Here is a 13218-nt window from a genome sequence, read left to right on the forward strand (position 1 = left end):
AAAAAAAAAAAACAGGTCTCTGTGTCATTTACTTAGGAGCTAAAACAGGAAAGAGCAAGCATGGAACCCAAGACTTATATTTACACTGTAGCTTTTTATCTGTCTGTTTTAATGAGAAAATGGACCAGTGATTAGTCAAGAACTATTCTAATGAACATGGAAGCAGCACGGTGTTATATCCACACTAAGAACACTGCTGAAGAGGAGACCCTGGGTGCCACCCTGGGAAAGACAGGCAACAGAGTAGTAGTCATCCATGTTCCTCTCACAAGCTGAGCAATGGAACTTGGAATTCCCAACTAAAGAAACAAATAAATTTTACCTTTCTTGAAATACTGATGTCAAAAAATTGTTTAGGTCTGACACTAAATGGTTCCTGTGTTTTGTCAATGAGTCCAGTCTTCATTTTTTCATGTCGTGGACTTATAATTTCACGTTCAATACACTGTAGACGAATATTAAAGTCACAGTCTCCAACTGGCTGTGCCTGAATAAAAGAACAAGGTTTTTTTTTTTTAATTTGACCACAACTACACTGTCAGAATAACTATGAAGGCTGTAGTACTATATGCTATAGTCTATACAGACAGCGATCCTTGGAAATGTCTAGTGAATAGTTTGCATACCATACATCACAATAATTAGACTAACAATGCGTATCTTTAAATTGAAATTACATAAGGCAGCAAGAGAAAATGGTATCTATCTAAGCTGGCTTAGATTTCAAATCTGAATTAACATATTAACAAAATTATCATATTTTATTTTTTAACTATATTAGTAAAACCTAAAATCCAAATTCATTAAAGTATAAACATTCAAAACAAATAGCATAGTCACTAGTGATAAAACTTCATAACATCAATAAGAAAACATTTTTTACACAGATACACCCTCAATCTGAAAACTAATAGTAAGTTTACATATGTTCCAAGTTACACAGCTGTAAAACATAAAGCTCTTTTCTCCCAGCAAACTTTTTCTTTAGTGTCCTTCAAGCATATGTAGTTTCAGCCATGCCTTAGGAAGTACATGTATGCGCGTGTCCTATCCAGCCACAAGGTGCACATAAACATAGCTCAAGCACATCCCTAGTTGACAGTAATTGTGTAAGACTTAGCAACTTAGAGACCACTGAAAAATTGTATGATACTGACACTGACGTCTTGCTCCTCTTCTCCAATCTCTATTACCCAACCCAATGTTTCCTAAGAGAGGCAGCATATGCTTCAGGATATCTTTCTCTCGGGTTTAGAAGGATAACAACTTTTACACTCAACTAAGAACAAGGAGTGAATACAAAATGAGCAGAAGCTAGGTACAATTTCTAAGATAGTCTGTATACAGGCAGAACTGCCATAAAGGATATTCACTGAGGAAAAGTTAATAAACAAGGACATAGTCCACGTAGGACCCGATTTTAGGAAATCCTAAAATGATAGGCTTGCTAAAAGGAACAGACCCACACAAGCTTTTGTTTTTTTAATGGAAGATCTGTAAGTAGTCTAAATTCTATACTAAAATACACAGCATATGACCAAAACAAGACTAGGCTGAGAGCAGACTACCTGCACATCCACAAAGACTATTACACTACCAGAAGCCCTGGGCAGTCAGATGTAGAAGCACTGAGAACAGTGCAAGAAACACTAAAAGCATCATGTTGGGCTTCTTGTCACCAGTAGTCATTCCTCGCTTCCAAACACTACCCACACTGACAATGGAGTTCTCTTTCAAAGGAGTACCCCACCATAACCATAACAACTCTTAAGTGATACCCTATTACAATAAAATCTAAGTTCAAACTCCTTAGTCAAGGAGTCTGCCACCCTATGACCAATCTGTTTTTATGTCTTTCTCTGACCCACTCTTTACCACACATCAAATAGGTCAGCTGACCAGCTAACACTCCTGCCATCCATCTGTGCTCCCCTTCACCACTCTACCTCTGACACACATGCCTTCTTGTTCTATTCACAGCACTATCACACTGGTTCTTTACATTTCTTTTGCTTTCTTTTTATTTAAAGATAGGCTCTCACTGTGTAGCACTGGCTGACTAGGAACTTGCTATATACGCCAATTTGGCCTTTGCCTTTCAAGTTCTGGGTTTAAAACACTATGCTCAGCCATATTTCTTTACATTTACATGTTAAATCCAACATAAACATATATTATAACAACTGTATATACAATATATGCCATTAACATTAACAACGTTACAGGTACAAGTGTATAATATACACTATGGGCAAACCAAATAGAATAAATCCATTAAAAATAAAGTTTTCCTCTGTTGCTCTCCAATCCCAATGAACTACTATGGAAATGGCATGAAGGGAAGAAATCAGAAATCAGTTTTATCATTTTATATTCAAAAACTACAGAACCTAGCATATACAAAATGATCAGTTAAATTCTTTCTAAGGAAAACAATAAACAAAACAACTAAGAAGTTTGTTATTAAGACTTTGGCTCCCTTAACAAAAAGAACTTGAGTCAAATTAACTTTCTGACGTTACAAATTACACAGCCTCAGGTATTCAGGGCTAGGTATAAATTAAGAAACTTATAGAATTTATGAAAGTTCCATAGTGGTTAAATAATGAAACATGTAATATTTTCCATTATAAATACATCCTAACAGTAGGTATGTGAAAAATAAGTGACTTCAAATCATGAAGTATAGTAATAGGCATAGAATTAACGTTTACTAAATGAGCAATTATACACTTTAGGTAAAAAGCATAATTAACCCATTTATAGAATAAAATATAGTTGGGCAAATCTCTTAAACAAGACCCAAAACACACTTCTTGAGAAGGCCCTGTAATCCAATCTCATTAAAAGAGCACTTGTCTGTGTCCATAGATACTGACTGGGAAATAATACTGTTTGCTACACACAGATCTAAAGAAAGTACTCATATCCAAATTTAACCCATTTAGAAGGAAAAAGGATAACAACCAAATATAAAGCCTAGGTGAAACAACTAAAATATTTTTATTCTTTTGCACACAAACACATGTGTGAACTTGTGCATGCGTGCGTGTACACACACGTACACACACACAGAGCAGAAACTCTGATGCATATCAATTCTATTACAGAATACAATGCCTAGAAAAACTTTAAGTGAAGGAGGTTAATTCCACAAACACTAAGCAGTAAACCCAAAGAACATGATGCAAAATAAATAATAAATAAATAAAATTGGTGATCACAGAGTATGCAACAAACTCTAGAAACCTTTCAAAAGTATACTTTGTACATCCAGAGATATAAACGAAGGTGGATAAAATGTTTTGAAAACCATCCAAAGAAGCAATCAACACTAAATGCATAGCACATGCAAGTCTGTTCTTGGATCTTTTAACAACTTCTTATCAAGCAAAGTAGGGCTGGGGAGAAGATCAGGAGGCAGAGTGCACGCTGCCCAAGCCTGGCTCCCAGTGCCCACGTGAACAGGCAAGGCAAGCTCTGACACTGAGGCAGGCAAATCCCAGGGCTCTGTCCAGCCTGCCTAGCCAAAACAAGGAGCGCTAGGTTCAGTAAGAGACTGACTCGAAAACTAAGATGAACAGAAACAGAAAATACCCAACAATGACTGCTGACCTCCAAAGAGGCATGCCCAGGCAAGGGAGCGCACACACATGCACACACACACATTAACAAACACAGATACACAAAAAAAATATAAAAATATTACTAAGATTTAACAACTCTGGATCCAGAGAAAATAATAGTCCCACAGTGAAAGTACCTGCCACAAAGCCCAAAAACTTAAATTTGATCTCTGTTCCCACATAATGAAAGCAGAGAACTAACTCCCGGAAGTTGTCCTAGCACCTATAAACATAAGGTATGGCTTGCATGGACATATACATATAACAAATGAATACATGTATTTATATTGTTCTGTATATTTCTACAAAATCTAGATTTTCTTTTTTCAAGAGAGTTCCTAGGCCAAGAATAACTTGACTGTGGTGGTTTTAATAAGAATGGTGCGCTCGCTCTCTCGCTCGCGCTCTCTCTCTCTCTCTCTCTCTCTCTCTCTCTCTCTCTCTCTCCCCATGCCTGTGCCCCTTCTGTCTTTCTTTCTCTCTCCCTCCCCTACCCCTCCTTTCCCCATGGCGACTTCCCTGGCCTTGGTCCTTGCCAATAAACTCACCCACCTGAGAACAGGTTCCCAACAAGCCTGCCTTTATTATAATCTTTAAAAAAGAATGGCCCCCATAGACTCATATATTTGAATGCTTTGTTATCAGGGAGTGGTACTATTTGAAAAAGGACTTGGAGGTATGGCCATCTTAGAGGAAATGTGTCACTGGGGATGACAAAAGCCCATACCAGGACCAATGTCTGTCTCTTCTGTCTGTCTGTCTGTCTCTGTCTCTCTGTCTCTGTGTCTCTGTCTCTCTGTCTCTGTGTCTCTGTCTCTCTCCCGCTCTCTGTCTCTGTCTCTCTCTGTCTCTGTCTCTCTCTGTGTCTCTCTCTCTCTCTGCCTTCCTCTCCCTCTCTCTCCCTCTCTCCTCTGTACCTCACCATAACAATAGACTAAACCTCTGAAGTGTAAGCCAGTCCCAATTAAATGCTTTCCTTTACTAGAGTTGTTGTGGTCATGGTGTCTCTTCACAACAATTAAAACAGTGACTAAGACACTGATTGATCACCCATCAAAGTGCATCTCGTAATCAGAGTTCAAAGAAGATAGTATGTCTAGTATGTCCCCATTCAACAAGGAAACAATGCCACTGCCCAGGCCTGTGGGTCTAGCTGCAGATCAAAAAACATCTGATAGGTGGGAAGAATCACCAACTTTACAAAGTACTTGTTTTTTTTTTTAAAAAAAAAAAAAAAAAAAGATTTGTTCATTTTATGTCTATGAATACATTGTTGCTCTCTTCAGATACAGCAGAAGAGGGCATCAGATCCCATTTCAGAAGGTTGTGAGCCACCATGTTGTTGCTGGAAATTGAACTCAGGACCTCTGGAAGAGCAGTCAGTGCTCTTAACCAGTGAGCCATCTCTCCAGCCCACAAAGTACTAGTCTTAAGGGCTATAAATAGCAACAAGAACAACAACAAAAAATGGATGGAGAAATGAAATGGTTCGGTGGTAGTAAGTACTGTGGGTCTTGCAAAGGACCCATATTTAATTCCCAGCACTCAATTCCAGGGAATCTGATGACCTCTTCTGGCCTCCAGGAACACTGCACACAAGTGGAGTTCATACATTCATTCAGGCAAAACACTCATTCACAGAAAATAAAAATAAATAAATCTAAGGAAGAAACAAAGAGCAAGTTGATGTTTCCTAACTCTGAGGTGCTTAAGTTGAAAGTTTTAAATTATAAAAATTCAACCAAAAGCTGGGCAGTAGTGGCGCACGCCTTTAATCCCAGCACTTGGGAGGCAGAGGCAGGCGGGTTTCTGAGTTCGAGGCCAGCCTGGTCTACAGAGTGAGTTCCAGGACAGCCAGGGTTATACAGAGAAACCCTGTCTCAAAAAAACAAAGAAAATTCAACCAAAACTTAAAGTTATATACAATGAAAATATTCAGAAAAAAAAAATGCTCTTAAATAACTGGGATTAATATAATCTTGACTTTTAATATTTGTAGTTTACTAAAGTAAAATATAATTCCCCCAAAAAATACCTTTTAAAATACTGCTAGAAATCCTCAAATCTTAAATACTTTAGTTACAAATTCCTAGTATGTTTTCAGTATGGTTTAAGTAAATGACTACATTTTTGGTTTTTTGAGACATGATCTCATGAGGTTGGCCTTAAACTCTGGGCATGTGTCACCATATCTGACATAAATACTTTTTCTGTTCATTACTGTACTGGCTGGTTTTGTGTGTCAACTTGACACAGGCTAGAGTTATCACAGAGAAGGGAGCTTCAGTTGGGGAAGTGCCTCCATGAGATCCAGCTGTGGGGCATTTTCTCAATTAGTGATCAAGGGCGGGTAGGGCCCCTTGTGGGTAGTGCCATCCCTGGGATGGAAGTCTTGGGTTCTATAAGAGAGCAGACTGAACAAGCCAGGGGAAGCAAGCCAGTAAGGAACATCTCTCCATGGCCTCTGCATCAGCTCCTACTTCCTGACCTGCTTGAGTTCCAGTCCTGACTTCTTGGTGATAAACAGCAATATGGAAATAAGCCAAATAAACCCTTTCCTCCCCAACTTGCTTCATGGTCATGATGTTTGTGCAGGAATAGAAACCCTGACTAAGACAATTATAAACATTTGTAATCTTATTACTGGAGGTGCAGCTCAATGGCAGAATGCTTGTGTAGCCTATCCATGAATTCAATACCTAGAACTATAAAAACGTATTAATATATATTAAGCATGCACATCAACTCAGTGACAATTCTAACAATTGTATAAATTACAAAAGTACTTACATTGAACTTAATTATGTCATATATCAAATATCTTGGAACAGCCTGTCCATTTACTTTGTCAATGATCATTTCCTTGAAAAGAAACAAAGATGTATTTTTACTTTAATAGCAACTTTTTTCATTTTATTAGAATACAATACACAGAGAAAAGGTATAAAGCTTCAATATATGTCTTGATGAGATTTCAAAGCACGCACACTTGTACTCATAAAATCAATACGTTTTCAGAATGTCAAAAATCTTTACTATGCATTTATAATATATGTTGAAATAATCTATAATGCTACCTCCCTGTGTTTTGGGTTAGAGAATTGTAGTTTTGTTTGGAGTCAGGGTTTTGCTATGCAGCTGCTGGCTAGTCCCTAGCTATGTATCCCCTAGCTAGCTCATAAGGTAGCTAAGGCTAGTTGGGAACTCTTAGCAATCATCCTGCCTCAACCTTAAAAGTACTGGAGTTATACACTTGCGCACTTATCACAACAAGTTATATGTTCTTTATAGCTGAATGGTTATATTACCTTCTCCTTTATGGTTAGATTACTAGCAATATTTAAAAGTAAACAATTTTTAATTCTGAAATTCAGCATCATTTTGATAATTATGTTTAATCACTTTAACATTGTTATATGCTGATTACTTAAGTCATTATACACTAAATTTCCTATGACTTTAATTTTTCATACAGAGATCACTTCATAAAATCTACCATAGTTATTAAAAAGTCAAAAGAAATTCTGTATGAGGCACAGTGGAATGCAAGCAATCTCAGCATGTGGGGACAAAGGCAGGAAAATGAAATTCAAAGCCACCCTTCTTCTTCTCCTCCTCCTCCTCCTCCTCCTCCTCCTCCTCCTCCTCGGTGTTAGGATACAGGTGTGTGCTACAATGCTGTGGTTCTGTAGCAGTTTGGACAAAAGCAGGACTTTGTTCATGACACCCAAGCACTGCCAACTAAGCTGCAGCTCCAGTCTCAGATTCCTTATTTTTACCTGTTTATTGAAATATGTTTACTTAAACATTTACATATGAATACCTTATACAATAACAAGGCGGTACCATGCTTTCATTTAATGCTTCTTTTCAACAACTTTTCTAGTCTTTGTGACTAGAAAAGTGATTTTGCATAGCAGACAAAAAATTCTCACAAATTATGTTTTAAAAAAAAATTTTAAGAAAGTTTTCCTGGGAGGGAAAGTGACGGGGGTGGGGGGGAGGCTGATCTGGTATTGGGTGAGGGAAAAGGACTGAAGCCCTGAGGGCCAACAGAAAGAATGGAAACAGGCAACCCCAGGAGATAGGAGGTTGAGGGGACCCTCTAGAATGCACCAGAGACCTGAGAGGTGAGAGACTCTCAGGACCCAAAGGGAGGAATCTTAGATGAAATGCCTAACAGTAGGGAGAGGGAACTTATAGAGCCCACCTCCTACAGGAAGACAGGGCATCAAGTGAGAGATGGTATTGCCATCCCACAGTCACAACTCTGACCCATAACTGTTCCTGTCTAAAAGAACTGCAGGGATGGAAATAGAGAGGAGCCTGAGGAAAAGAAGGTCCAGCGACAGGCCCAAAGTAGGATCCAGCTCAAGGGGAGGCCATAAGGCCTGACACTATTACTGAGGCTATGGAGCACTCACGAAAAGGGACCTAGCCTGACTGCCCTCCAAAAGACCCAACAAGCAGCTGAAAGAATCAGATGCAGATGTTTGCACCCAACCAATGGATAGAAGCTGCTGACCCTGTGGTTGAATTAGGGAAGGCTGAAAGAAGCTGAGGAGAAGGGCTATCTTGTAGGAGGACCTACAGTCTAAATTAATCTGGACCACTGAAATCTCTCAAACACTGGACCACCAAACAGACAGCATACACCAGCTGATATGAGACCCCCAACACACATACAGTAGAGGACTTCGGGGTCTGTGTTCATTCAGAGATAATGCACCTAACTTTCAAGAGACTGGAGGCCACAGGGAGTTTAGAGGTCAGGTGGGGTGGGGGTTGGGGAGCCATCCACGTGGAGACAGGGGTGTGGGGAGGAGGATGTGGGATGTGGAACAGTCGGAGGGTGATCAGGGGGTGGGGGAATAAAACATAGAACGTAAAAATAAATTAATTTTAAAATTAAAATTAAAAAAAACAATTACCCAAAAAAGTTTTCCCGTAAACATTGGTTTAAACAGCCAAAAGGAAAATATATTATCAATAACTAAAACAAAATATAATAGACAAATGGGCAAATGTTGTTTGTTTGTTTGTTTAATGAAAGCCCAAAATATACAACAGACAAGCTGGGCTGGGCTGGAAGCTTCTTGCCTGCTAGCTAACCTGCAGGGCTCTGCAATATACTAGACTGAAGGAAAAATTGTTACTAACAGTCTTGCTATTGACCCTATGTGCACTACTAAGAGGCTAGGCAACATGTGCACACAGATGCAATAGACATGTTACACAAGTGCCAACCACATTCGTAATGGAACTGAGGCCCCTCCCATGGGAGGGTATTTACATCCAGTTCTATAAACCAGGGGAAGTCAAAGTTACTGATACTGATTCGCTAAGTGGATATGATGTACCTGTCAAATTGCCTTCCAAATAATTATATTTTTATACTTAGAGAACACTGCACTCAAGAGGCAGAAGCAGCAGGATTTCTGTTCTGCCCGGTCTACATAGTAAGCCGAAGGCCAGTCACCAATCACCGATATTCAGTAGACCCAGATGGAGGAAAAGAGGGAATGGGAGAGAAAACACAAGAGACTGACAAACATTCAGAACTCGAGAGATGTGTAAATAGAATCCTTAAATATGCATGTGGGAAGATAACTCAAAGTAAAGTTTCATCCAAGAGCCATAGCAGTAACAGCACTTGATGCATGGTATAAGTACAAGATCAATGCCTGTTAACATCAAACAGATCAGAAAATCTCAGTTGCCAAGCACAGTACCACACACTAGTAATCCCAGCATTCAGAAAGATGGAGCATGAAGAGATCCAGTCCAAAATGAGTGTAGTAGTTTGAATGAGAATGGCCCCCATAGGCTCATTATGCTTGATTATTTGATCCCTAGTTATTGGAACTATTTGGCAAAGACCAGATGTGGCCTTGTTGGAGAAGGTGTGTAACTAGGGGTGGGTTCTGAGCCCACACTAGGTCCGGTCTCATTCTCTGTCTGCCTGCAAGTTAGGAGTCAGATATGAGATCTCAACTACTGCTCTAGTGCTGTGCCTGCCTGCTGCCATTCTCCACTCCCTGATGTTCATGGACTAACCCAATGAAACTGTAAGCAAGCCCCCAATTAAATGCTTCTTTCATAAGTTGGCTTGGTTATGGTGTACCGTCTCACCAATAGAAGAACAACTAAGATAATGAGCTACAAAGACACCCTGGTTTGAGGAAAACGGGAGGGAAGGAAAAAGAGGGAGCTCATAATTGGTGGAGCATTGGGTACTAAGAAGAATATGGCTTCAATAAAGTGAATCATCCTTGCATTAAAAGTTACTATGGTCCTAAACAGAATGACTACACACAACAGGGGCAGAGGTGGACCTAACACAGACAGTAGTGTTAAGAGCCAGAGGGGATGTAGATGACTGTAAGGAAATAGTAGCTTCTCAACACAGCAGGATAGCCGAACAGACAGACTCTGAGAGCTTACAACAATATGCAGGAGAATCTGTACAAAATCAAACCAGGCCAAATCCCAGCATGGAAAAGGAGCCAGCATAAAAGCCCACCCTAACTATGGAGCTGCTGGCAAATATTAGACACCAGGCAGGAAGACACTCTCCAAAATTATGGTATTTATACATATAGATACATCATTCAGACAATTATATCAAATAGTAAATCTAAAACTGCTATGTGGAAAGTTACTTTTAAAAGCATGTTTTCAGTTCTTTATGCAACTGAAGAGATCAGGAATGATCTCAATGTGCAAATACTTGACCAGAGCACTCCTTTTTCTTTTCTTTCTGTTTGTCTTTTGCTATATTCCTGGTGACTAGAGCAATTTCTGACATACTATTATTTTTTTATTAGATGTTTTCTTTATTTACATTTCATACAATATCTCCTTTCCCAGGTTCCTCTCCCCCCGCAAAAAAAAGAAAGAAAAAAGAAAAGAAAAGAAAAAAACAAAAACAAAAACAAAAACAAGCCCCTGTTCCCTCCCTCCTCCCCCTGATGACCACCCCACCCTCTCCTGCTTACTGGCCCTGGCATTCCAAGAAACTCAAGAAGAAGGAAGACCAAAATATGGATACTTCATTCCTTCTTAAAAGGGGGAACAAAATACCCATGGAAGGAGTTGTAGAGACTAACTATGGAGCAGAGACTGAAGGAAGGACAATCCAGAGACTGCTCCACCTGGGAATCCTTCCCATATTCAATCATCAAACTCAGACACTATTGTGGATGCCAGCAAGTGCTGGCTGACAGGAGCCTCCTGAGAGACTCTGACAGTACCCGACTAATACAGAAGTAGAGACTCAAAGCCATCCATTGAACTGAGTACAGAGTCCCCAATGAAGGACCTAGAGAAAGGACCCAAGGACTGAAGTGCTTGCAGCCCCTTAGGACAAACAACAATATGAACTACCTAGTACCCTCAGAGCTCCCAGGGACTAAACCACCAACCAAAAAGTGGAACTCATGGCTCCAGCAGCATATGTATAGCAGAGGATGGCCAAGTCGGTCATCAATGGGAAGAGAGGCCCTTGGTCCTGTGAAGGTTCAGAGCACTCCTTTTTTAGCCAAGCTGAAGATTCTGTGAATATTCAAATCCCGAGACTACAACAGGCCCCTAGCTTCCCCACCACTTCTAACAAACTGTTTAAGAATCTACAGTCTTCAGCCAGCTGTGGTAGGATAGATGCATACCACCACTTAAGAAGCAGGAGCAGAGTTCTTGAGTTCAAGATCAGCCTAGACTACTAGACGATCTATATAAGAACCTATCTCAAGGGCTGGAGAGATGGCTCAGAGGTTAAGAGCAGTGACTGCTCTGCCAGAGGTCCTGAGTTCAAATCCCAGCAACCACATGGTGGCTCACAACCACCCGTAAGAAGACCCGATTCCCTCTTCTGGTATTTGAAGATAGCTATAGTGTACTTATGTATAATAAATAAAATAAATCTTTATAGGCTAAGTAAATCTTATTTAGTGTTCCGTTTTCCGCTACAGTGTACTCATATACATAAAATAAATAAATAAATCTTTTAAAAAAAAAAGCATATGCCACTATGCTCAGCTTTTACCCCAGACTTCTTGTAATATTTTACATTAATTTTAATTTAAAAGAGCCCTTTTGTGTTAGAAAGGAATGGGGGAAGCTATTTTCAGGGATGAAGTTAAAAAGCTATTTCATAATTATTAAAAATAAATAACTACTTTTAAATAATAAAAACAAAGATTTAATTTTGTTCCCTTATGATTTATTTAACTCATTTTCCATAGCATGAACAATTTTTTCTACTAAAGAAAATATATCAAAAATGCTGTTTGGACTCAAGAATAAATATTTGGAGTTTGCTTTGTTTTTGAGACATGATTTCATTATACTAGCCCTGGATGGCCTTGAACTTGATGCAAACTTTCTGCTTCTGCCACTCCATGCTGGGACTATAGGCATGCACTGCCATTCTCAGCTAGATCCCCTGTTATAGAAGAATTCATTCAATGTAAGTACATGTAATACTAAAAATGAATGAACTATTTAATTTTTTAAAATATACATAAATAAATTACTTACCCCATCCAAAAGAGTATTTGATAAATGCATGCGGAGATCTTTACGAAATGGAAATTCCAGATTTGAAACATGAAAAACGGAATTATCTCTGTCAATCATAAAAACTTCATTTGTGCCATCAATCAACATCATGTAACTGTAATAAAACATTAAAAGGCAATATTAAGAATGGTATCAGAAACAGAACGACTACAACAGCTGACTTCATTGTTCTCGACTGGCACTATTTTCATGAAATGATTACTACAGTCCCTCTCTCAATCATACAAATTAAAATATCACAACTTTCTTTTTAGGAAACATAAAAATAGGAAACTTGATTATTATGAACACAATATGATGTATGTTAAGAAAAAATGTTTTTGTAATCTTGATTAGATTCTATATCAAATTATTTCAAAATGTGATATGTATAATACACATGTATATGTAATACGTACGTATTTTACAAACTAAACATGACACTTTCCATGTCAAAGGTGAAAAAACAGTGAGCTTAAACTTTTCAATGCTCTTTTTACCATACCAACTGCATAAATATATCTTCTCTTTCAATCAACATTATGGTAAAGTAAAATATCAGTATATCAGAATTCTTACTCTTAAGTACAAAATTAAAGTATTCTGAACACAGCTATAAGATTTTCCATTGGTCTTTATTCCCAATATGCAGAAATTTATGCACTTAACAAAGTAGTCATTCTCCAGAAATCAAGTTACACCTATCTGCAAGTTAATAAGGGTTGTTTGTTTTGTTTTTAAGACAGGATCTCATTGTGTTCACACTCGATGGTGGTACTGGTGGTACAAGCCTTTAGTCTCAGCAGCAGAGGCAAGTGTATTGCTGAGTTCAGGACCAACCTGGTCTACAGAGGAAGTTCAAGGGCAGCCCAAGCTACATAGTGAGATCCTGTTGTGAGGACCCCACCTTGGCAGTGAAACTTGTCTCTCTTTAAAAAAGAAAACTGGTGGGGAGCTGAGGAAAGACCTCAGTGAGTAAAGTGCTGGCTGTGCAAGCAGGAGTACCTGACTGTTTCTGTGGTACCTCAGTGAG

At 38.9% G+C, this 13218-nt stretch overlaps 1 protein-coding gene across 4 annotated transcripts in view; it reads right to left on the reverse strand.

The window, feature by feature from the left end:
* Positions 1-13218, reverse strand: part of Rngtt (RNA guanylyltransferase and 5'-phosphatase) — a 211138-nt gene that overhangs the window by 146995 nt on the left and 50925 nt on the right. For all 4 annotated transcript variants that reach the window (XM_031366420.1, XM_031366421.1, XM_031366423.1 and 1 more), the window contains exons 9-11: positions 12165-12300; positions 6417-6488; positions 323-487 (exon numbers count right to left, since the gene is read on the reverse strand). In XM_031366420.1, coding sequence (XP_031222280.1) covers positions 323-487; positions 6417-6488; positions 12165-12300 — 373 coding nt within the window. The remainder of the gene's footprint in view (positions 1-322; positions 488-6416; positions 6489-12164; positions 12301-13218) is intronic.

The sequence above is a fragment of the Mastomys coucha genome, unplaced genomic scaffold (genome assembly GCF_008632895.1).
Source record: "Mastomys coucha isolate ucsf_1 unplaced genomic scaffold, UCSF_Mcou_1 pScaffold14, whole genome shotgun sequence".
NCBI lineage: Eukaryota > Metazoa > Chordata > Mammalia > Rodentia > Muridae > Mastomys > Mastomys coucha.